We start from the raw sequence: 25,966 nt of genomic DNA on the forward strand, positions 1-25,966 counted from the left end.
TAAAGGATCTCCATTTTAGGAGTTGAAGGTTTCCGGGCTATTTGGATGGAATTGGGGCCATGGCAGCATCTGCTGAGAATTCAATTTGGAACAAACTGAAAAGATGGTTTCAAGAAGAAAAAAAAATCCCACAGCAGACATTTGCCAGGATCCCTTTTTTTCAAAATAAAGACAACACGACGTGAAAAAAAAATTGTTTAATTTGAATACGTTTGAGCACAGGGTAACTCGTGATACAAAAAAATACAAAAGTAAATCATCGCGATGCTAAAAATCCACAGCTATGACTGGGAAATATAAATAAGAAAAAGATTCGCTACAGTAATGAAGGGCCCAATGAATATCAAAAAGCCCATATTGCCATTATTACTGCTGATTGTGTAACAACACGGTTATTATACAGAAAGTTAATTTAGAGTTAAACTATATAATGCCACCAAATATTTAGCTACAGGCAGCCAATACCGTGTTTTATTTGTTTCGCTCATTGTACAGGACGTACTGTACATACAGTACATGGCTGTTGGTAGTGTTTTTTGACTTTGAACATTTTTATCATCGCTCCTCAAATGCTTTAAAACGTGTCCCTCAGCAAGGACACAAGTTCCAAGCGAAATTAAAGCAGAAATAAAATGTTGAAAAGTATTAGTTGCTTTTTTTCTATAACGGTTCAAACTTCAGGGAAATGACTCAAGAATAACAAAAATAGGCAGATTCTAGTGGAAATGTGTGATAAAAATCTCACCCTGCTGACTGTCAGAGATCACATACTGTACAACCGATGGAAAAAAAAAAGTCTACACACCCCTGTTAAAATAGCAGTTTACATTTGAATGTACTAAGCTACCTCATTTGAAAACATTCTTTTAAATAATAAGCTGTACAGGTCAACTGGAAAATTACAATTATTTTGGGGGAAGGTTGAATTCGGTATGCGTTTATTTTTTGCAGAAATGTGCAGTAATATTTCCACCTTTTCAGTTGATTACATCCTTCAGTTTTTTTGGGGGGGGATGGTGATCATCAAGTGTTTCATTGTGAGGAGCATCTCTGAATTCCACAGACAACTCTCAAATAGATTTCGTTTTGGAGTCTTGCAGGGCCAGTTCACAATGTAAATTTTCTTCCGGTAAAATATTTGTTACGTTATTGTTATTATTTGGTTTTATTCATCTTCTATCATAAACCCGGGGGCATTTTCTACTATTATGAACTATTAATAATTCCCTCCACAGTGACAAATATCCCAGTTTCAGATGAAAAACAATTGTTCAAAAGCATAATAGTGTATTGCCACAACCAAGTTTCACTGCTATGTGTGCTGTTATTTTTTTGTTTGTTGATTTGTTTTTTCTTTTGTACATTTTTTGGGGGTGATGTGTAGCATTTGTTTCTGAGCCAAACAACATGGAATTATGGCTCGGTCAAAAAGGTCAACCTTGGGTTTTTCAAGCAATAAAAACATTTTCCTGTGTGTTCTTTGAGACTCTGCGCATCTTTTTGTAAAGTTTTGATGGGATTGGCTGTTTTTACAATGATGAATACGGGAGATTTTTGTCATGTGTGCCATGGAGGACAAACCCTGTACTTGAAATTCACACACCTGCAGTTGATATTCCAAAAGTTATCTTTAGTCTTTTTGTTTTGTTTGGTTTTTTTTAATAAATGTTGAAGGACCATCAAATACTCTGTGTACCAGTAATGTCATTGTTGTTCCATATTGTCTTCACTTGACGGCGACTGCCTTCATCGTGTTCCATGGTATACGAAGAGCCTGGGAAATTCTTTTGTACCCTTATCCTGACAGATCGTTTTGAAAAAGATCCTCTCACAAAACCGTCATTTTAACAATTGTTTGTAGGCTTTTTACATCCACTGTAGATATGAAAATGTTCATGAGTTACTGTGTCCGAGGACAACTGTAAGGATGAGCTCTTCCTGAGAATGACTGTTTGCTTCACACCAGTTTAGCACTAGCGGACTTTGTCAATAGTTTGGTCCTTTGCTGAAGTAGGACCGCCTCATCGTGCTACCGTAGCATAAGGATGGGTCACACACCCCAGGCTGGCCAGGTGTGCCAGGATTACCGCTTTTACCCTCTGCTCCATTTAGTCCAGGTGGTCCAGGCTGACCTGAAGTACCCGGTTTGCCATAACCCTGAGGACCGACAGGACCTGTCAAGATTAAAAAAAAAAAAAAAAAAAAAGACTGTCAAGATAATTATGATAATTAGAGGTCATCATTGTTTTATTTTATTTGTATTGTCTTATAGTAAATGGAGGAAGCAAATTTAATTATCTGCAAATTCTTCAACTAGGTTTGAACATGTTGTTGGGATCTTCTGTTGTTGCTTTTTGCCCTTCCTTTTCTTCTAAGGTACTGAGGTACCTCAGAAGTAGATGTTATTGTCTTCAGTCATTTTGTTACCTCTGTTTGTCAAATAAAAGACAATCGGAGGAGTCTTCTAGAACAGTGATTGCAAACCACCTTGCCACAGCCTCTTAGTGCACTGTGAGAGATTATGAGGTATGCTGCGGGAAATTAAAAGTTTGAAAAGTATTATTCAACAAATGTGAAACAAATAAAATTTAGCCGCTTTTTCAAGTAAACAGGGCCAGATTCTATACATGATATATTTGTGAAAATATAGAGTGGGGAAAGAAAAAAACCATAGTATGCACTTTTTGTGACATTTTAGTTTTGTGGTGTAGATTTGCTTTGTAAAGGTTTGGGAACAGTGTAACAGACTCACAGGTTAAAGAAAAAAAAAAATGCTACTGAAGAATTTACCTGGAGGCCCCGGTGGTCCTTGGTCCCCATGTATGGTATGGCCTGGGCTTCCCTTTTCCCCCGTAATCCCAGGTTCTCCTACAAGCACAACTCCTTGTGAGGTTGCTTTATGAAAGACAGGAGAAGAGTACGGTTTTACCTCTTTACCTTTCATCCCATTAATACCGGGTATCCCTGGGCGACCACGGTAGCCTGGCTGCCCCCTGGCACCGGATAATCCGGGAAGTCCCCTTAGGCCCTGGGGCCCTGTGAGACCCGGGAGACCAGGTGTTCCAGGAAGACTGTGGCACCTGACACAGTTGCTCGACTGGTGGCTCAGCAACATTGACGGCAGTTCAGCTATGATAAGTGCAAGCGAGAATATTACATGTGTATGATTTGAAATGATTACTCACAAACGAAAAAGGTCACAAATTACTCACATTGAAGAATTTCTCTGCAAACTTGTCGAATGTGCAGATCTGAAATTTCGCCCGCCTGTAACAACACACATCACAAAGATGAACGTACCTGCACATGATGATGTGTGAGAGGTGTGTGAGAAACATACAGATCTTCCTGGTGGGCCGGGTTGTCCGGCAGGACCTGGGCCCCCCTGAAGACCTCGGGGCCCCGTTTGGCCTGCCTGACCTGGCTGTCCAGGTCGGCCCATTTGACCTTCTTGGCCTCTCTGACCCGGATCTCCTGTTGTCCCTTTCTAGCGAAAACACAAAGTTACAAATGTAAAATTCAATAACAAACCTTACCATTAATAACAAAAGTACATTTATTAGATTTTAGACGAAATGTTGAGGTTAGTATCAATGGTAAAAATTGTTATGAACATAAAAGTGGCACTATGTTACGGAAATGGTACTGTTCTAAGGAGTCCTTCCATCACAAACGACGCACTGAAAGTTTAAGCTAATTTTGGCTACTGTAACATTCACTTAACTGTCCTTAAAAAGATAACGTGTGGAAACTGATTGTCTTATTTCTTTTCCTAATTACAACTTTGGTAAAATAATGAAAGTATTCTTAATTACATTCCATCAGTAATGAGACCTACATGGTCTTCATGTTGGAGTTCTAGTCTATTAAGCAGAGTCTGCAGGTTCGATCGTGAGCTCCTCTAATGATGTCCATTAAGTGTTTTGTACAACATACAAAAACCTGACTTGAATGTATAGTGCTTAAAGTGAATATCAGCTTGGACCAAGAGAGACCAGATCTTCGTACCTCTCCTTTTAGTCCCCTCACACCTGGCGATCCCTGTCGATCATAAGAAAAATGGATTAGGCCATTATAAAGCTTTGCAACTGCAATACAACAGCCTGCAGTGCAATTGCAGCATCAGGGCCCGTGTCAGGCCTTAGTTATGAATCATCTGACACCTCATCAGAATCAGGGGCATAGAGTCTAATTAAGCCTCTTAACGGAACACACTTACAGTATTGTGTAGCAGGGGTCGAATTAACTGGACCTAAAAAAAAGTTTTTATTGAACTAAGTCTGAAAGATTTTTTTTGTTTGTTTTTATCACTTTCCTTTATGTTTTCCTCTGTTAAATTGCTCATCTCTGTCATCTGATGATGGAAAAAAAAGAAGCCCACTAGTGAGCAAAAAAATTTATGCTCAATAAATTAAAAAAACACTTCACTAAGAAATGGAAATGGACATTTACTGTGAGATTTATTTATGCTACATCATCAGTGAGCTGTTGAAAATCAAACAATTTCGCCAAATTAACGTGAAGATTATAATTTACTACTATAAAAATCACGTTTGTTCATCTATCTACTGTACAGTTGCGACATCTACTGGCAGGTAGAATAATTAAATGCTCCTCCGCGAGATGGCACAAAACTAATTTATGCATTCTGCTGCTACTTCCAAGTCTGTAGTACAGTTTCTAGTATGTCTGCAGCACATGTTGAATCAGTAAATTGAAATTAGATCTCCATTATTTCAGTATAGATACTTTTTTATCTGGTGATGTGCTGTGTGCCAACGCGCGCTTTGGCTCAAGAAAAAAAATAGGAACCGTTGCTTCATAGAAGTAAATGGGTCAAAATCAACTCACGTGATTTCCAGATTTTCCATCTGCTCCCATTTCACCTTTCATTCCCTTAAAGCAAAAAAAAAAAAATCATTTGTACTGAAAAACAAGGGATGTTCACATTTAATCCATGACATCAATCATGTAATTTGAATTACATGGTCCATTTTATCTTTCTAAATGCAAATAGTGCACATCCAGCTTCAGTTGCTTTTGTATTTTTACTTAATGACCCCCCCCCCCAACCCTCCACCCACCCATTTATAGGACCATTAATTTGGGAAAAAAATGTTGCTCAATTGCCAGAAATGTTTTGTATATATTCAGCGGTGTTTACAACTATAGATATTTCATCAAGTTTTTACAGTAAGGTATTGTACTTCTCCGGGAAGTATTCAACCCCCTTCTAACTTCTCTGGGTACAACCACACATTGACCAGTTTTTACAGTCGGCCCCCTCAGCTGAATCAGGTGACGACATTCTGTGTGGGTGGCAATTTCCTTTTTTCCTCAGAGTTTCCCTGAGATGCTTAGTAGCGTAAGAACATTTTGCACATCATCTATACAATGAAGTTCACATCAGGTGTATTAAAAGTATGTACAGAAAAATGCTGCTTTTCTGGAACAGTGCCATATTGTTCGTTCAGTATTTCGACACAAAAGATTTTTATTACCTTTATTTTTCTTGTGGTGGCACAGTAACACAACTGGTTGGAGTGTTGGCCTCACATTTCTGATGAACGGCGTACAAATCCTGGCCCCGTCTGTGTGGAATTTGCATGGTTCTTCCCGTGCCTGCGTGTTTGTTTGTTTGTTTGTTTTTTTTCCCCAGGCATTTCAGTTTCCTCCCACATCCCCAAAACATAATTGGACACTCTAAATTCGTGTGATTGTGAGTGCAAATGTTGTCTCTCTCTATGTGCCGTGCAATTGGCTGGCAATCAGTTCAGGGTGTACCCCACCCCCTGCCGAATAACAGCTGGGATAGGCTCCAGCACTCCCACGACCCTTGTGAGGATAAGCAGATCAGAAAGTGGATGGATGGAATTTTCTTGTGTAATCTTATTTTCTTGCATGTCTCTCTTGTTATATATATTTGTCTATATGAATGTTACAATGCATGCATGGGAATTATGGCCATGTATTGCAGTACTTTAAGGTTTTATCCCACCAGAAAAACGGTACGATACAATATTTAATATTAACATGTGTTTTGCTCAGTACTCACATTAGACATATTTATATTCCTAATGTGTCATAAAACTTTATGCATCCATTTCCTTAGGTGCTTATCCTCACAACAGTCATGGGAATGATGGAGCCAACCCAGCTATCCACTGGCAGGAGGCAAGACAATCTGATCACAATCACAATCTGAAATGGTTGCCAGTCACAGAGCAAATATCAATACCATCACTGCGCAGGAATCAATTCCACGCTGCTCGTACCAAAGTCAGGCATGTGTACCACTACACCATCAGTGACCTTAAAGGTTTATGCAATGATGCTAAATTACCCTTGGGATTTCAGTATATGGTCTGAAAAGTATCCATCCATTTTCTTAGCCGCTTATTCCTCACAAGGGTCACTGGGGTGCTGGAGCCTATCCCAGCTGTCAATGGGCACAAGGCGGGTTACACCCTAAACTGGTTGCCAGCCAATCGCAGGACACATGGAGACAAACATTCACACTCACAATCACATCTCGGGGCAATTTAGAGTGGCCAGTTAATGTTGCATGTTTTTGGGATGTGGGTGGAAACCGGAGTACCTGGAGAAAACCCATGCAGGCACGGTGAGGACATGCAAACTCCACACAGGCGGGGCCAGGATCAAACGCAGGTCCTCAGAACTGTGATGCCAACGCTTTACCAGCTGAACCACCGTGCCACCCCATGATAAATAATTGTACAATTTACAGGTATTGTCTAACAACCCAGGATATTGCTGCATACATCTCATTTGCATTAAAAACAGCAATTGTTTTATTCATCGAGGTGTGGATGTGCTTTTCTGTTGACGTGTTGTTTCTGATGCCCGACCAAAGTTTTATTATCAGTAATGCAAACCACAATCACAATAAATTAAGAAAATTGTGATTGAAAGATGAGATGCTTGCAGACAAAGAATTATTGTCCTGTGGAGTTCAGCAGTGCAGTATGATGTGGGGAGATTTTGTTTGCAGTCTTACCATATCTCCTTTTTCACCCGCATGTCCCCTTTCTCCCTAATAAAAAAAGACGAGTAAATTTTATGGTGAAATATCAGAAATTTTCAGAATTTTTCAAATATGACTAATATAAATACTAATATCACACAGTAGTACATGGAAATACCTTGCTTCCCTTGTGGCCCGGCGCAGCTGGGTGTCCTGGCTGACCTGCTAGACCTGGATCACCTGGTCTGCCCTTTAAAAAACAAAGTACAAACAATTGGGAAAACCCACACATTTAGATTCATCGTTATCAGATCCAGAATATATAACAGTGCATATGTTCATATCTCCTTATTTATTAAAATACAAATCACAGCATAGCATACCATAGGACCTGGCATCCCTTGTTTACCTGGACTTCCGTTTTCACCCTTATTGCCCTGTGGGAATAGTTCCAGATGCAAAACCACATTACAGTATTCATTGAAATGGAGCATTGTGCATTTTAATGATTACAATGCTTGTACTCGTTTATGCATCAATTTTATGTTAGGTGTAGTATAATGAAAGATGATAATTTTAGTACATACTATCCGAGTGCATTTACTGATCGCACAAGTGGGAATGCACTTAATGAGGGAATGTCTAATTGAGTATGTGGATTTATTCATAATCAACACATTTTAGGAAAAATATTAAAATATGTCATCAATATAATACAATTCATATGAAGCAAAACTGGACTTTATAACAAGATAAGCGAGAGACATGCGACATGACATTAACTGAAGTGTATTGGGCTCAACGAATAAGTCCATAGATTTCCATAATGTGGGCAAATATGGATGCACACAATATGAATGGAGTCTAAAACTCTATTAAAAACACTCCACATAAGTCGGCATATAATACCAGATCATATTTAATATTACACAGGAACTCATTTGCAAATACCATAGAGTAAATTACCAAACTATATAAAACAGTATATGCGGCTTTGGTGCTGTTGTTGTGGTTAGCAACTCAATTACAACAGAAATTTAAATGGCTCAGCAGTCAACTATTGAATGTACTTTTTTTGGGTGGGGGGTGTTCTAACAGAAAAAAGACAAATGTCCATTCACAGTGAAGAAAATATGTATTTGAACACCCTGCTATATTGCAGGTTCTCCCACTTAGAAATCATGGAGGGGTCTGAAATTTTCATCGGAGGTACATGTCCACTGTGAGAGAGATAATCTAAAAAGAAAAATCCAGAAATTACAATGTATGATTTTTTTTAATGTCAAGGCCCGCGTTAAGTTTACCAATGACCATTTGGATGATACAGAGGAGTCATGGGAGAAAGTTTTGTGGTCAGATGAGACCAAAATGGAGCTTTTTGGTCATAATTCTACTAACCGTGTTTGGAGGAAGACGAATGATGAGTTCCATCTCAAGAACACCATCCCTACTGTGAAGCATGGGGGTGGTAGCATCATGCATTAGGGGTGTTTTTCTTCACATGGGGCAGGACGACTGCACTGTATTAAGGAGGGATTGACCGCGGCCATGTATTGTGAGATTTGGGGGAACAACATCTTTCCCTCAGTCAGAGAATTGAAGAATTGTCGTGGCTGGGTCTTTCAACATGACAATGACCCGAAGCACACAGCCAGGAAAACCAAGGAGTGGCTTCACAAGAAGCATATCAAAGTCCTGGCATGGCCTAGACAGTCTCCAGACCAAAAATCAATAGAAAATCTTTGGAGGGAGCTGAAAGTCCGTGTTTCTCAGCGACAGCCCGGGAAACCTGTCTGATCTCGAGAAGATCTGTGTGGAGGAGTGGGCCAAAATCCCTCCTGAAGTGGTGGCAACCTGGTGAACAACTACAGGAAACGTTTGACCTCTGTAATTGCAAACAAAGGCTACTGTACCAAATAATAACATTGGTTTTCTCAGGTGTTCAAATATTTATTTGAAGCTGTGTCACACAAAAATTAAAAAAAAAAAACATACATTTTGATTTTTTGCTTTTTCTTTTTAGATAATCTCTCTCACAGTGGACATGCACCTAAGTTGAAAATTTCAGACCCATCCATGATTTCTAAGTGGAAGAACTTGCAATATCGCAGGGTGTTCAAATACTTATTTTCTTCATGTAGGTAGGAATCTAGTGCTACATATTGCTATGATATTCTGAATACCTTTGGCCCGGTTTTTCCGTTTAAACCCGGTGAACCGGTTGGACCCATCTCCCCCTATAATAAAAAAAACAAATATTTGGAAAATGGTTCTGAAAGAACACTCATTATAATTTCTTGAACTGTCAAACATGAGCTTACAGGTGATCCATCTGATCCCTGCGGGCCTCTTGATCCGGGAAAACCAGGCTCTCCCTTGAAGAAATGTAAACAGTGCTGTATTATTCAAATGTGTACAATGTGGATCAGTGGATGGAATCAAGTGAAAGAAAGGCAAGAACTCACTTTTTGCCCATTGAGACCTCCTATCCCAGGTAAACCGGGCATACCCTAATACATGGGATAACGAGAAGATTAGATTGATGTAGTTAAGAATAAGAATATCATAATAACAATAATAATACTAATAATAATAATAATGACTGAATATAATTGACATAAATAATTTCCATACTAGCGTATCAGAAGAGTATTGAATTATTCACAGTTTGGGGTACTGATCAAACCTACAGTAATTTTAGAGGCTATTATATATAACTATAAATAGGCTCCCATTAAAAGATTAGTTATGCAAAAAAAAATCTGACAAAATGATGGAAAAATTGTGCCACCTAAATAACCTTCAATTTAAGCTAATTATGCCACTGAACATATGCACACTCACTACTGTACACTGTACATTAATAACATAGCAAGAACAAAGAACCATGGCCATGGAGCAAAACTTGTTGAAATGATGAATCTACAGAATGTGCTGGTACTAGCAAGAATGGAGTTCAACCCTATTTAGAATGCCCTTTGGGAAAACAATGACAGCAGTTGAAATATTAAAAAAAAGGAAAAAAAGAACATTTCTGTGGTGTGCAGCCCTGCCATGAAATCCTGGGGAGAATATTTCTGTTTGTTGTTTTCTATTGCGATAAAGTCTTCCAGATGCTTAGTGGAAGACCCCGGAGGAGAATCCAGACCAGTATAATATACCATATTTGACAATTCATGTACAAGTCCACGATGAGAAGAGCCACCATAGGTGTACTCATGTACTTTTATAGTTTTATACGATAGAGGAATTAATTGTTGTGGACTTGATGAAGCGGACTGAGGATGTCGTGTAGTAAATCTGTCTCTCTGGATAGCCTCTTTGTTCATGGGAGTGTGGGGATGGCCTGTAGCCTTGTGGAGCATCTGAGTCATGTTTTATAGCCCCATCATAGACTCTGGACAAGACTTCTAATCATGAGCAGTGGGATTGTAGCCCAGTTGAAACACTTTCCTCCTAAAACAGATTTGCCAGAGCAGCGCAGCTTTCCCTCGATTAGTCACTTCATGGCTTTCGATTGGAGCCAGAGACTTCTTACATAACAGGGTTATCCTGGGATACTTTACAGGGGAAATACCCCTATATTTCTACGATGTCAGGGGTACGCTCCACATGTTTCCTCTTGTCCAGTGGTGCCAAATGACCATCAATACCAATCCATGCAGTTTGTGTAATCCATACAGTAATTTACGACCAAATTTTCAGATGTACAAGCGTCAGTTTACACCACAGGTGTTAGACTCAAGGTCCGCATGTCACATCCGGCACCCCACATGATTTGATGTGGCCCGCGAAGGCAGATCATGTGTGTGAACTTCCATGATTTTTGTTAAAATCTGTACCAAAATTTATATTGTCATATCATAAATGAGATATTGATTGCACACTCTAAATTGTGTGATTGTGAGTGAGGCTGTTGGCTGTCTCTATGTGCTCTGCAATTGGCTGGCAATCAGTTCAGGGTGTACTCTGCCTTCTGCCCAATGACAGCTGGGATAGGTTCCGGCACGCCCACGACCCTTCTCAGGATAAGCAGCTCAGAAAATGAATGGATAGATATTATTTTCCGTGTTTGCGACAATAATCTAGAAACAGGTACTTGTACATCAGAGTGTGAGTTGGCTTTATTATGTGATTACACGTATCCTGTAATTGTGAATTTATGACAGGAAGAGATGTGGACAGGTTGCATATCCCGCAACCTGGTTGGGCTAGAGCAGGGGTCACCAACACGGTGCCCGCGGGCGCATGGTAGCCCACGGCCTCATGGAAGCCCGCGAGGACAATATAAGGCACCGACGAGGCATGTTTTAAAAATACAACAAATACAACAAATTTTTAATCTGACTTTCTTATGTTATTTTTTAAAATACCTGTCATGTCAGATCATACAAAAAATTTGAACAAAAATATTTTATGTATGTATAATGAACTATAACTGAAGTTTGCTGCAAACAAGCCACGTAGCCCTTTGTACAATCACTTCTCACAAAGTAGCCCTCAGCCTCAAAAAGGTTGATGACCCCTGGGCTAGAGCCAGTAGACTCGCCAATAGTTTGTCTCTCAGTCAGTTTTTTTTCTGTTCTTGTCCACTTTTCCCGATCTAATCCAAATTTTGGCTCCAGTTGAATCGTGATTGTCTGAAACCTGTGAATGTTACTTGTGAGGCACCACACACGTTCACATTTGTTTAAGAGGGAGGACTTAGAAAATGGGGGGGACGGTGGTGCAGCTGGAAAGCGTTGGCCTCACAGTTCTGAGGACCCGGGTTCAATCCCAGCCGTCATTGTGTGGAGTTTACATGTTTTCCCGTGCCTGCGTGGGTTTCCTCTGGGCACTTGAGTTTCCTCCCACATTCCAGAAACATGCAACATTAATTGGATACTCTAAATTGCCCCTAGGTGTGATTGTGAGTGCAACTATTGTCTGTCTCTATGTGCCCTGTGATTGGCTGGCAACCAGTTCAGGGTGTAACCTGCCTCCTGCCCATTGACAGCTGTGATAGGCTGGATAGGATAGAGTTAGAAATCAGCCTTTTGCTTGGACCTGATAAGCTGCTGTGCATCTTACAAATACTATAAGTACAAGACATTTTTCATTTCACATTTTGTCATTCATGTGTTTACGCCATTGTCCATGAGTGAATATGAGTAGCCAGAATTGAGATAACTGGTAGCGGAATTGGTTTGACATGGAGTGAAAAGGGTGTATGTCTGAAACATATCAATACAGTTCCTAATTTCAGACCTAAACATTATAAATCAAATGTAGAAATGATATTGCAGTTATGACTCACTGTATGGCCTGACCTTCCATCAGTACCAGGGATGCCATTGGCCCCTCTTTCACCCTTCAGTGTAAAAAAAATAAAAGAAATAGAGATAAGGAGGTGATGAACTAGGGAAGACACAAAAATCACACAGTAGCTGCAAAGTTACCAGACCTCAAGTGATTATATGGTTTCAATTTTCCATGCAATATTATGTTTGCTTAGCACATTTACTGCAAACTACAGAAACATTATTGGCAGATCCTTATGACTACATTGTAATGGATGCCAAACCTCAACAGCATAACCTTTGCAAATACTTGTGCCAAGCTACCTCAATCATTCTCAATTTTTGCACCATAATCAAACAGATGAGACCTTTTGACCAGGTGACCCAGGAACTCCATCCTTTCCATTTCTCCCAGTTTCACCCTGAAAAGACACCATCAAGGCATAACATAAGACACCAGTAAATGGAACAATTGTATTCTATGCCTTTTTCATACATACAGGTGGTCCTTGATAACCAGGAGGCCCGGGAAGTCCGATACTTCCCTTTTGTCCCTGTGAATGACATCCTGTGTGATCAACTGAACTTGTAATAATGAATAATCTCAGACTTGGCGTCAACACACTCACCGTTTGGCCAGCTTCACCTGCCACCCCTGGTCGTCCGGGTGATCCAACTGGTCCCTGACAGCGTATATTTATAGAGATTACAACAAGCAATAATTAATCATTTTTTAATCTTAACTGTGCTTATCTCTCAGTTGATTCAATTGCCATTACAGTGTCATCTTCAACGGCGCAAGACCATTACAGCTAAGTGCACTGGCAATATACTTTTATTACATAGCTATACTTCCTTCATTGTAAGGTTAGAAATATATTAAGGATTTGGATGTTCATAATTGAGACTAAAGTTTACTGTAGGTTGTTTGCTGCATGTAAATCATAGGAGTGAATTCAGTTCTTTTCAGATTTGTTTTTAATCCTAATGGTGCAATAATGGTGACTTTATTTCAAGTAACTGGATGTACAGTATATTGAGCCTTTTTCATCGTTATGGGTCCAAATTTGACATAGTACCATTTTACTATGTTGCCTTTGGATTTATTGGATATTCAGCAGTTTTAGATCTAGGTTCTTTAGACCTTCGCCAGGAAAACAAGCTTTCCACCCTGAGGTGGCTGTTCAAGATGAGAACAATTTGCAAAGGCAGATGTTCTTGCTTGCTGTGGTTGTGGTGGTCTATATATCATGCAAAAGCCCTAGAAAAGCCCTGTTGACTGTCAGCTAGACATTATGGGATTTTAAAAGATTTGCTTTTATTGCTCTTCCAAAGCAATACAATATAAGAGCATGACCATATAAGAAGAGATGGGACAGCTAACGGAAATCTTTATATCTCGAGCAAGCGCCTCATCACCTCTTTGAACCACTCCTGTAATAAAAACACAATGTATCCTATTGGACACCTCTGGATTTAGTAAAGTGTATACAAATTTATTGTAGTTGTTTTTACCGTATTGAAAAAAATTGCAATCGCTTATAAATGATTCAAGCCTACTTTTTAAAACACAACATGAAATGAGCTTTTGATCGGTGTACTGCAAACAGATCTTTGTGGCATAGTCAAACAACGCACTACAGTTCTACTGCATCAAAATAAGTGGATTCTTACAATCATAAAATGATAGTATTTTAAACTCTCAGCTCCATTCTTTGAAAAAAAAAGTTTTATGTCTGGTTTCCAAGGATCACAATTATATGCTTTAGGTGCTAATATCTCAAAATATGAATGGACAACATTAGCCACGTTATTCTCCATTTACGATGAAAAACATTCACATGAGGAAGAGCCGTTCAGTTTTGTAAGTTCTTTCAATCAAATGAAAAAAAGCTGTGGTAAAACACCAAAGACCCCCCACTGACACTGGACTGCTGGACATAATAATATTTTGCACTGTCATGATCATTTTAAATTGTTATACAGGCATTTGAGTCTTTTGCAGGTGATTCTTAAAGAGAGAGCGGATATCAGAAATTAGCGTGTCAGATCACTCTATGGGGTTTGGATGGGTTTTATTTAGAAAGTGTTTGCTTCCATAAGAAATGTATCTCAAGCTGTGAAATAATTGTCCCTGTTTCCTTTGTGTATTTGTCTTTAAATCAACTTTTTAATCAGATCAGTACCTCGAAAGTAGCTCAGCTAAGGAAATAATTCACCTAACGAAAAACAGCCATGGATTTTTCATGGAAAACAGCAGGAATGAAAGAGTTAAATTTTAATGCCAATTGATTAAAAAAAAGAAGTTATCTAAAGACATTTTCCATGTGGCGCAGATCCATTATAATGCTCCTCACACGTTAAAGACATCCAACAACTCCCACATGAGCATACACTTTGGCAACAAAGGCAAGGAAAATCTCCCATCCACACAACAAATCTTGAACAGAATCAAGACTCACCAAGTCAGCAAATAGAACCCAGTTTTACGTGTATCTAATTCTCAAGGGATCTTCTTTTATATTGAAAACAGATGGCGACAAGAGAGATTGATGCAACCGTGTCAAACGGTGAATGTGTCTTGCAGGGATTTCCTGTTAATTCACCAGTTTATCTTCGGGGTAGCATCGACTTGACTTAACTTGATGTTTGTATTGCTGTGGACGCAAACAACTTGTGAGAACTGCAAAGTCATTGTTTCCTCCTTGTATTCTGGTTCAAATAACAAACTAAACAGGCAGCTTTATTTGCAACAGCTGTAACCTCCATTAACGTGTTTGTCATTTGGTTTCTTTTAAGAGTGACATTAACTCCCATTGCAAAGCTGCTGTGGACACGACAGTTCGGCAGGATTTACACTACATGGTTCAAGTCATCCAATTCTGTTTTTTCCCCTCCATTGAGGCTCATGTGTCATGGCAAAATAAAGCCAAAAAAAAAAAAAAACAGTGCAGGGACACCCAGACTTCCCTCTCTCAAGCCACATCATCCAGCTCTTTCAGGAGGATCCCAGGGCATTCCCAGGCCAGCTGCCACACATAGTCTCTCCAGCGTGTCCTGGGTCATCCCCGGGTTCTACTCCGATCAGGACATGCCTGGTACACCTCACCATGGTCCAGAAGGCATCCAAATCACATGCACAAGCCACCTCCATCTGGCTCCTCTCAGTGTGGAGGAGCTGTGGCTATACTCTGAGACCCTTTCAGATGACTGAGCTACTCACCCAATCTCTGAGGGAGAGCGGGGAGTAAAACCCATTTAGGCCGCTTGTAACCAGGATCTTGTTTTTTGGATCATGACCCAGTGGCCGTGACCATAGGTGAGGCTAGGAACATAAATCAACTGGTAAATTGAGAGCTTTGCCTTTCGGCTCTTTACCATAACAGACCGAGACCTAGTCTGAATCACTGCAGACGCTGCATCAATACGGCTATAGATCCCCCATTCCATTCTCTCTTCAACCATGAACAAAACCCCAAGATACTTGAACTCCTCAACCTGGGGCAGGACCTTATCCCTGATCTGGAGAGGGCAGGCCACAAGTGGCGAACCCATGGGAAAGGAAACAGAATTTACCTTATTGTGTTGTGCCCGTCTGGCCGCCAGGCTCTAACGTTCGAGCCCACACTCCAGGCCTGGCCCCCTAGTTCATAATAGTTCTTTTTTTCCGTGCTTTGTCTCATCCTTCACCTAGGACCTGTTTTTCATGGGTGACCCTACCAGGGGTGTGAAGCCCCAGACAACTTCACTGCTAGGATCATTGGGACCCACAAACCCCTCCCCCATGATAAGTTGAAGGCTCCAATAGGAGCTCAGTAAATCCTCTCTCAGTACTCCCTCTCCCTTTTCTCTCTCAGTAAATCAATGGTGCAGCAAAATTTAAGAAGCTGACCCCAACCTTTGTCTGATGCTAGACAGTTGAGTATTGTTGCGGTAACTTACACGCACACACACACAAAAAAATGGCATAGACACAAAATCTTAATCAGGCTTAATGAAGGTTGGGTCATCACATCGCGATATGAAACATTACTGCTGCTTTCCTATTAGTGGATTATTTTGAGCTATTTCTTCATGCATAGTGTTGAAGAATATTCACACATGGTGATGTGTGCTGTGTGTAGTGTGCTGGGAAAGACTTTACTGTATTTTCTTCATAACCTGAAACAGGTTGTATGAAGGACATGAAGGACTCAAAAGAGATTATTACTTTGTCTCCGGGTTGTCCAGGTCGTCCTGTTAATCCAGGCACACCCCTCACACCCTGAGCGATCAGAAATGCAGTACAAAGTCTGAATCGGTGCTGGCTGGAGATGAGGAATGAACAGTCGAGCCACAAATGAGTTTTTTGACCTTCCTACCGAAACACCGGGCATCCCCTGTTCCCCTTTCACCCCATCGGCTCCACGTTGACCCTAACAAACAGAATGCACAATTTTACAAAATATCTTGTGACTGAATAGATATTTGACATATTAATTACCTTTATTCCTGGAGCACCAGGAAACCCTTGGCTTCCTCTAATGCCAGCCACCCCCTTTGGGATAAAATACACACGTGTTCAGTTTAACCTACTTTCAGGATCATGTTTTCTGGAAGATGTTTTTTTGATCATGTACACATTAGCATTTATGATTAGGTTTCCATTGCCCCATAATTTCAATTGATCAAATATGTTTTTTCCTGTTGGAAATTAGTGTGGGGTGGTTGTTTGTTTTATTTTGAGGGGATGTTTATATAGTGAACATTGTAGTACTCACAGGCTTACCATCAGCACCAACACGTCCAGGTTGACCTGATTTGCCAACGTTTCCTGGCTCACCCTAAAGAATCGATGAATAGCACTTTTTATGTTATGCTGGTTTTGACACGACCTCCCAGAACTAGAGTTGACAGTCTCAGTCTTAAGTCGTGGTAGACATTATGTTACAATTCATCACACATATACAAAAGAGTAAGACACAACAACAAAAAAGCAACTTCTGCTTTGCAGCTGTTGTTGCATTATTTTCTGTATAAATTAAAATCACACTGAAAATCACAATGTTGTCTTTTTTCTGTACAAGATGAGAAATTGGGCAGAGAAAACTCATTGAATGGTGGGAGTAATTCCTTTTGACAAAAGAAGCAGCTGATGTCAAGCAAAACTTAACCCCACTGTGATCGAAGCATTTAACTGTTTAAAGTTGTTTGGATTGCAGTGTACAAAAATAGCCTCGGATAATGAACCATGTGCTTCTTCACCGTACGTCAAGACAACGATGTAATAATCTGATTGCATGCAATAGAAGCTGTCTGCTACACTTGGCTGGGTGTAGTTTTTACATATTTTATTTGGAACAAAACCTATGAACATGTACCTTCCACTCAATGTAAACGCAACACTGCAAAAACTTGTAAGGCCTCAATACTCAGATAGTGTTGGTTACAGATACACTCAACAGTAATGTTAAAATACTGAAGATTATTTTTTGGACTATTCAAATGGAATAATAAGAAGTGTTATTTGGAAAAACTGACCTTCATGCCTGGAAGTCCTGGAGGCCCCGGAGGACAAACACAAGGTTCTTGAGTTGGCTCAGCATAATCTGGACTGTTGGAACACTGCAGGAGTAAAAAAAAAAAAAAAAGACTTTTACATGGTGTAGAATAGACATTTATAGATTTGAATATACTGTGTATGCAGACATTAATAATCATATAAATAAATCTGCATTACAGAGTGGATGATTTTGTTCGTTGTAACAGTAAATTGTTGAAAGGTGGAATATTTTAAATTTGTGTGCATTGTATATCAATCAATTTTTCCTTTTTTTTGCTGAAACCAATATAGCACTATAATAAAAAGCTATAAATGAAACAGGCTGATCTGATTATAGAGATGTTATAGTGAGAATGATATTGATCAGCACACTTATAAGTAAGTCAATCAGAAGCAGATGCAAAGCACAGCTGTAATGATTGGCAAACATCTGTAAGTGCAGGCTTCTGAATTTGTCTTGCATTAGTAATATGGCAAGACTGCAATAAGGAGTTCCAAACAATATAACGATGGGACACCACAACAGTTGGATGGCCAGAAAAGGATTCCCTCCAACAACTAACAGAAACTTACAAAATCACGTGTTTTAGTAAGACTTTCTCCTGAGTTGACAGTTGATGGTTAAGTATGGGCTGGTAAAATAATTTCATGCCAAATGGGCAGTTAGTTGATGGTAAAATTGAGTATCAGTGGAAGCAGATGTTGATCTAGGAGTGAGATCTAGGTGAGAAGAAGTTATCTTTATTGCTTTTGGGAAGAATAAAGATAAAGCCAGCCCAGGAAGACTCTAGTACGTACCACTCCTGGTATTTCGCATGCTGTCTCGCGGTTGTTCTGCTCAGGGTCACAGTAGATCCGCAGCTTCTGAATTTCAAACTGCATGAAATGGGGAACAACACCCAGTTAAAACATCAATGGCGATATAAATCAAGCTAACAAAACCGGTAGCGGTGATCAAATGCGGTTGTAATCCAAATATCATCTGCGCTTTGCCACTAATTGTTATTATGAACTGTTTTATAACTCCCAAATAAAATTACAGTACTTTCTCATAAAGTGAGGGGGCGTTTATCTCTATAACTCACTCCAGAAGGGGCAAGGTGTCATTTTAGGGAGGCCTTCATATAACCATGCAGCAACGTAAGTAAGGAAGGCCAGAATTCCCTCTCCCTAAGCACATGGTACAGCTCTTCCAGGGGTATCCCAAGGTGCTCCCAGGCTAGCAGGGAAAAAGACGGTCTGCCTGATTTATATGTGCAAAAAACTTGATTGCTCCCCGGAATCGATGTGTGAGCTGGTCTATTAACAGGACACCTTTCCCGCTAGTGTGGACATTTTCAAAATGTGAAAAATCAAAATTATGGTGACATAGTGTGTATTCAGAAATGCCCTTTTTGGAGGTTTTGAATGATTCATGGGCTAACTTCTTTGCCAGTCACAAGAAGGTATCATGCTATGTCACAGATGAAAATTCAAAAAAACAAAAATTGGTGCTGTCTTCATCCAGAGCAATTTTCTGTGCTGTTGTACCATATTCCAAAGACATTATGGAATATGTGCACATGCATCCAACTGCCGCACACTCGAGACGAGTAAAATTTAACAAAAATTGTCTTTTATGCAATGGTAGTCTTCCCTAAAATTGCTCCCAATTCCATCAATTTGAACTACATTTTGCACTTCCCATACCCTCCCAAATGTGCAATGCTGAAAATCTTTAAATCTACCGAAAGCACAAAACCTGGTTTGAACATGGCAATTGCAACCACTTTTGAACCTGTTGCCACCAGAGTGTGCAATGTGTTAATTAGAGGGAATAAATTAGCAATTTAGCACCTGGTATTTGGGATCTTATTAAAAACTGCAGTCTAGGTAGATCATGTGCAATACATCCATCAACAGTAACATCAGTTGTAAATGGTCGCTCTCGGTTTGGGAATATTTTGATAAAAGATTATAAATTCCATGTGAGTCAAACGCTTCCTTAGAAGCCTAAAGAGGCCAATGAATGCTGTCAATTATGTGGTACAAAGTTACCAGGATACCAGTATGACCAAACAATGAGGCAAAAGATATTTATGAAAAATATGAGACATTAGTTATTTTTAAAATTTTAAAATAACATTTAAAATTAATTAATTAATTGAATTCAATTTAAAATTTTGTCTTTTTAACATTTTCAAATTACATTTAAAATTAATTAATTAATTACATTTAATTTAAAATTTTAAAATACCTAATGTCTCATATTTTTCATAAATATCTCAGTGTAGTCTTTTGCCTCTTTCTTTGGTCATTTCCAGTAAGAACAAAGTGTCTCCTCACTTCAGAAAATGTTTGTGTGATTTGATGAAGTTCTGCTGTTTTTGTTAACAAATGAGCTACCAACAGAGATTAAGTTGGTCTCAGTTCTTTAATATCAAACAATCTGAACAATAGGGCCGATGGTGGGACATAATTATCTGTATCACCCATATTTTGTCTTTTTTCCTCAGTGGAAAAACGAAGGCGTCTGTCTGTTTCAAGTAGATGATCCACCGTCGGGATGAATTGAGATACACAGTTAATTTGAGTGAGGCTGCTTTTGAGGAACTACAGGATAACATTTAAGACTTTGAGGCTCAGAAACGATGGAACACAAACCCATTATTAAGTTTTCATTTGATATTTTGTTGGGGTTTAGCGGTGAATGGATTCCAAAATGTCCCACCAATTTTTAAAAAATCAGTTACCATGTAAACTTTATACTTATTTTGACGGTGCCATGAAAACAGAGATTTGAATATTCGTAGGTCTTGATCAAAATGTTTTTCATTTGAAAATACATTGCCACCCTGATGTGCCTTTTTTATTTTTTGTTTTCAATGCACAAATAACTTTTATGAACACCATAGTATGTACTATACAGAATATATACCATATGGTACATCATGGTGTACCATAAGGCCACCATTATTTTACATGAACTACCTCATTGTGCTGATGGATAGTCATGGCAGAAGCACAATTTCACTACAGTAACCATAATTGTTGCTACTGCCACAATGAGCAAATCCAGAGTTATGAATATTCAACTTTTACTCCTGTTACTCCTGTAGAGGTTTGTCATCACTGCACTGATTAAAGGACGTTTTGTATAAAAGAAGTTCTTTAACCATCAGGAAATGGCTTTCTTTATAAAACAGTCCTTAAAAATGGGTTAAGAATATGTTCCACGATAAATTTTGACAATCTGTCGGCGCTTACTGGTGCTGTTGTTTCTTTACTGACGTATTTTCCAACTTGCGTTTTTCCATTGATGAAAATGCCAACAGGAGGCTCCAAAGTCAGTGTTTCCATTTCCAGGTCGTCAACATAAAGAGTGACGTCCTCCTCCGTGACCAGAAGTCGCAGTTGGTGCCATTTCTCATCGAACAGTTTCTTTGGTCAGAAACAGAAGGAAAAAACAACAGGAAATGATCTATTAAAAAGACAAAACAATATATGATTACTTTGGACATTAAATCAATGGCCAAACCAGGGCCAATATTGGTTACTTGAGCTCAAACATCCATCCACCCATTTTCCAAGCCGCTTATCCTCTCCACACCTTATTTGTAGACACTGACAAATGAATGGGGGTAGGATTTAAAGTTACTTGAGATCCTATTGTTATATATTGCCAAAGGGAACAATAACAACAATAAATATGGTGATAATTGATATAGTGGAGGAAAAAATGCTGTTAAAGACACGACACAAATATCCATGGAACTGAAGAAGTGAAAAGAGAACTCAATGATTTTGTACATTAAGCATACATAACAATTAAAGAAGGTGCATTCAAACATTTTCATTTTTATTACTGCTGCAAATAAGATACAATGATACAGTTTTCTAATATTGAAATTTTGTCTCTCATCATTATAAATATTTTCCGTTTTTTTATTTAGTGTAAAAAAAAAATTGTGCCCCTTTCAATAAAGTGTAGGCTTGACATCACCGAATAAATGATCATATGCAATAGCATAGTACATGTCAAAATCATGAAGCAAAAGTAGTGAATTGTGGTGAGTGTACATGTCAAAATCCATCAGAGCCTCCATTTATTGGTGCCTCCAGGAATATTCTGTTAATCGTCTTTCAACCATTTTGGAGTCTTTTTTTATTATTATTGTATTACCAGCTGGTCACGTTCAAAGCTCAGATATTCTGCTGTATTTTGTTTAAGTGTAGGACTAATGACGAGTGCAACCTCACTCCCTTCTTTTTCTGCCAAGACACATTTGAGGAGTCGTGATTTTAACTGACCTTTCCAGTCTTCTGAACTACGTGCTAATGAACTCTACAAGGAGCGAACTGCAAGGTGCCACTGATTTAGCACAACTGCTATAAACATTAACCCGTCGCACCATCAGTTAAACTTTTAAACAGGCGTACCACTTCGGCCCTGTCAGACAGCAGAGAGCCTCGAAAATAACAACCTTTTACCAACAGCTAGTTAAAGGCATGTTTATCAAATTTACGTTGCTTTGTCTTTACATATACAGATTCTGCACACAAGTGTGATATGTAACACGAAAATAGGAAACTGTCAATGACGAATTTGTCTTTGGGTTATAATATATTATATTATGTGGCTTCTCGGTCTTCCTCTGACTCTGGAAAGATCTCGTGCTAATATCAATGGTTTCTCCGTCGATATGCATGTAAATACCATTGAAATACCCCTCACTGAAATACTTGAAGCCCTGCTGTCTGCTTTTCAACGATATTTCACTGTTAGCTAAGAATGCGAGTGAGAAATCAGCCGGTAAATCGGACAGTTTCGCTCTATTCTTTTCTTACTGCGTCACCCTTTTTTGTTTGTCTGACGTAGGCGCACGTGGCGTGACGTCACTTCAGGAGGCGTGGTTAAGTGCCCTGTATGGAGGGGTCAATTGAAGATTCAAAATCACCCTCAGGTTTACAGTGAAGAAAATAAGTATTTCAACACCCTGTTATATTGCAAGTTCTCCCACTTAGAAATTTTCATCGTAGGTGCATATCCACTGTGAGAGAGATAATGTAAAAAGAAAAATCCAGAAATCACAATGTATGACTTTTTTAACGTCAAGGCCCGTGTTAAGTTTGCCAATGACCATTTGGATAACACAGAGGAGTCATGGGATAATTTTTTGTGGTCAGATGAGACCAAAACTTTTTTTGTCGTAATTCCACTAACCGTGTTTGGAGGAAGACGAATGATGAGTTCCATCCCAAGAACACCATCCCTACTATGAAGCATGGGGGTGGTAGCATCATGCTTTGGGGGTGTTTTTCTGCACATGGGACAGGACGACTGCACTCTATTAAAGAGAGGATGATCGCGGCCATGTATTGAGATTTGGGGAACAACCTCCCTCAGTCAGAGCATTGAAGATGGGTCGCGGCTGGGTCTTTCAACATGACAAGATCCGAAGCACATAGCCAGGTAAAACAAGGAGTGGCTCCGTAAGAAGCATATCGAGGTTCTGGTGTGGTCTAGCCAGTCTCCCGACCTAAACCCAATAAAAAATCTTTGGAGGGAGCTGAAAGTCTGTGTTTCTCAGCGACAGCCCGGGAAACCTGTCTGATCAAGAGAAAATCTGTGTGGAGGAGTGGGCCAAAATCCCTCCTGCAGTGTGTGCAAACCTGGTGAACAACTACAGGAAACATTTCTTCTTCTTCTTCTTTTCCTTTCGGCTTGTCCCGTTAGGGGTCGCCACAGCGTGTCATCTTTTGCCATCTTAGCCTATCTCCTGCATCTTCCTCTCGAACCCCAACTGCCCTCATGTCTTCCCTCACCACATCCATAAACCTTCTCTTTGGTCTTCCTCTCGCCCTTTTGCCTGGGAGCTCCATCCTCAGCATCCTTCTACCAATATACTCACTCTCTCGCCTCTGAACATGTCCAAACCATCGAAGTCTGCTCTCTCGAATCTTGTCTCCAAAACATCCAACTTTGGCTGTCCCTCGAATGAGCTCATTTCTAATCCTATCCAACCTGGTCACTCCGAGCGAGAACCTCAACATCTTCATTTCTGCCACCTCCAGTTCAGCTTCCTGTTGTTTCTTCAGTGCCACCGTCTCTAATCCGTACATCATGGCCGGCCTCACCACTGTTTTGTAAACTTTGCCCTTCATCCTAGCAGACACTCTTCTGTCACATAACACACCAGACAGCTTTCGCCAGCTGTTCCAACCTGCTTGGACCCGTTTCTTCACTTCCTGACCACACTCTCCATTGCTCTGTATTGTTGACCCCAAGTATTTGAAGTCGTCCACCCTCGCTATCTCTTCTCCCTGTAGCCTCACTCTTCCCCCTCTACTTTTCTCATTCACGCACATATATTCTGTTTTACTTCGGCTAATCTTCATTCCTCTCCTTTCCAGTGCATGTCTCCATCTTTCCAATTGTTCCTCTGCGTGCTCCCTGCTTTCACTGCATATGACAATATCATCTGCGAACATCATGGTCCAAGGGGATTCCAGTCTAACCTCATCTGTCAGCCTATCCATTACCACTGCAAACAGGAAGGGGCTCAGAGCTGATCCCTGATGCAGTCCCACCTCCACCTTAAATTCCTCTGTCACACCTAAGGCACACCTCACCATTGTTCTGCTGCCATTATACATGTCCTGTACTATTTTAACATACTTCTCTGCCACACCAGACTTACGCATGCAGTACCACAGTTCCTCTCTTGGTACTCTGTCATAGGCTTTCTCTAGATCCACAAAGACACAATGTAGCTCCTTCTGACCTTCTCTGTACTTTTCCACGAGCATCCTCAAGGCAAATAATGCATCTGTGGTACTCTTTCTAGGCATGAAACCATACTGTTGCTCGCAGATACTTACTTCTGTCCTGAGTCTAGCCTCCACTACTCTTTCCCATAACTTCATTGTGTGGCTCATCAACTTTATTCCTCTATAGTTCCCACACCTCTGGACATCCCCTTTGTTCTTAAAAATGGGAACTAGAACACTTTTCCTCCATTCTTCAGGCATCTTTTCGCCCGCTAGTATTCTGTTGAATAGGAACAGGAAACATTTGACCTCTGTAATTGCAAACAAAGGCAACTGTACCAAATATTAACATTGGTTTTCTCAGGTGTTCAAATACTTATTTGCAGCTGTATCACACAAATAAATCATTAAAAAAATCATACATTGTGAGCTCTGGATTTCTCTTTTTAGATGATCTTTCTCACAGTGGACATTCACCTACAATGAAAATTTCAGACCCCTCCATGATTTCTACGTGGGAGAACTTGCAATATAGCAGGGTGTTCAAATACTTATTTTCTTTATTGTAAATGTTAATGGTTGTTTCATGTCCTGCAAGCAATTGGCAACCAGTCCAGACTGAACGTCTCTCACGCAAAATCAACTGGGTAAAGCACCAGGCTCACCTGCAATCCAAATGAGGATCAGTACGATAGAAAAGGTATAGATGTATACTTGAACTGCATTGCATGGTTACATCGTTACAATTGTCCCCCCAAGTATTTGGAAGCACAATAGTTGCAACAAATTACCTTGGCAACATGGTGCAGCACCATTTGAGGATTTATCAGCAACATTTCAGGGTCATCTTAACTTGTTCCGTACTTTGATTTAAATTCTTAGCAATGCCAAACTAACAAAGCAAATTTCCCTCCGACACAGCTACATACCATCGCGGTGTGCCGTGAAAATGAGGCAGTTTGCGTTCCACTTAGTGAGTGACTGGTTGTGGTGAACCGGACGGTGCCATCAAGTCCATTTAGGGTCACTGCCATTTGAGGTCTCCCGTCACGCGTCTGGACCCTCCACAGGTCCCACTCCTCCAATGCCACTGATCCTTTGTACCTCAGAGTGGCAACGAATACATACGATGGTGGGAGGCCATCAGGGAAAAGCGTCCTGAAATAACAAATGAACTCAGCCCTGAAATCCCTAACGACGATGCAGAAAGAATGATCACCTTGTGGCTTCACTCAAGTCAATTCGTGATGACACCTCATAGGCCTTGGTGCCATGATATGTTCCTTTTGTCTTCTTTGCTTTTTTGGCAAAATTTAAATGGAAAAGGATATCAAATCCTTTCTCATCTCGGGAATCAATTGGTATTCTCGCAGGACAAACAGTCTCTGAAAAAAAAGAACATGGTAAAAG

At 39.9% G+C, this 25,966-nt stretch overlaps 1 protein-coding gene across 1 annotated transcript in view; it reads right to left on the reverse strand.

Annotated features, from left to right (window-relative positions):
* Positions 1-266: 266 nt before the first annotated feature.
* col21a1 (collagen, type XXI, alpha 1) overlaps positions 267-25,966 on the reverse strand; it is a 34,175-nt gene continuing 8,475 nt past the window's right edge. Inside the window, exons 5-30 of the mRNA XM_061837008.1 lie at positions 25,776-25,941; positions 25,486-25,714; positions 21,053-21,226; positions 18,605-18,682; positions 17,785-17,868; positions 17,025-17,087; positions 16,748-16,801; positions 16,626-16,679; positions 16,475-16,528; positions 12,894-12,947; positions 12,765-12,818; positions 12,633-12,686; positions 12,282-12,335; positions 9,451-9,495; positions 9,307-9,360; positions 9,169-9,222; positions 7,369-7,422; positions 7,164-7,235; positions 7,019-7,054; positions 4,852-4,896; positions 4,009-4,041; positions 3,341-3,487; positions 3,213-3,267; positions 2,938-3,129; positions 2,791-2,868; positions 267-2,174 (exon numbers count right to left, since the gene is read on the reverse strand). Of these exons, the coding sequence (XP_061692992.1) occupies positions 1,987-2,174; positions 2,791-2,868; positions 2,938-3,129; positions 3,213-3,267; positions 3,341-3,487; positions 4,009-4,041; positions 4,852-4,896; positions 7,019-7,054; positions 7,164-7,235; positions 7,369-7,422; positions 9,169-9,222; positions 9,307-9,360; positions 9,451-9,495; positions 12,282-12,335; positions 12,633-12,686; positions 12,765-12,818; positions 12,894-12,947; positions 16,475-16,528; positions 16,626-16,679; positions 16,748-16,801; positions 17,025-17,087; positions 17,785-17,868; positions 18,605-18,682; positions 21,053-21,226; positions 25,486-25,714; positions 25,776-25,941 (2,225 nt within the window). The 3' untranslated portion in view covers positions 267-1,986. The remainder of the gene's footprint in view (positions 2,175-2,790; positions 2,869-2,937; positions 3,130-3,212; positions 3,268-3,340; positions 3,488-4,008; positions 4,042-4,851; positions 4,897-7,018; positions 7,055-7,163; positions 7,236-7,368; positions 7,423-9,168; positions 9,223-9,306; positions 9,361-9,450; positions 9,496-12,281; positions 12,336-12,632; positions 12,687-12,764; positions 12,819-12,893; positions 12,948-16,474; positions 16,529-16,625; positions 16,680-16,747; positions 16,802-17,024; positions 17,088-17,784; positions 17,869-18,604; positions 18,683-21,052; positions 21,227-25,485; positions 25,715-25,775; positions 25,942-25,966) is intronic.

Source organism: Syngnathoides biaculeatus, chromosome 12 (genome assembly GCF_019802595.1).
Source record: "Syngnathoides biaculeatus isolate LvHL_M chromosome 12, ASM1980259v1, whole genome shotgun sequence".
Classification (NCBI taxonomy): domain Eukaryota; kingdom Metazoa; phylum Chordata; class Actinopteri; order Syngnathiformes; family Syngnathidae; genus Syngnathoides; species Syngnathoides biaculeatus.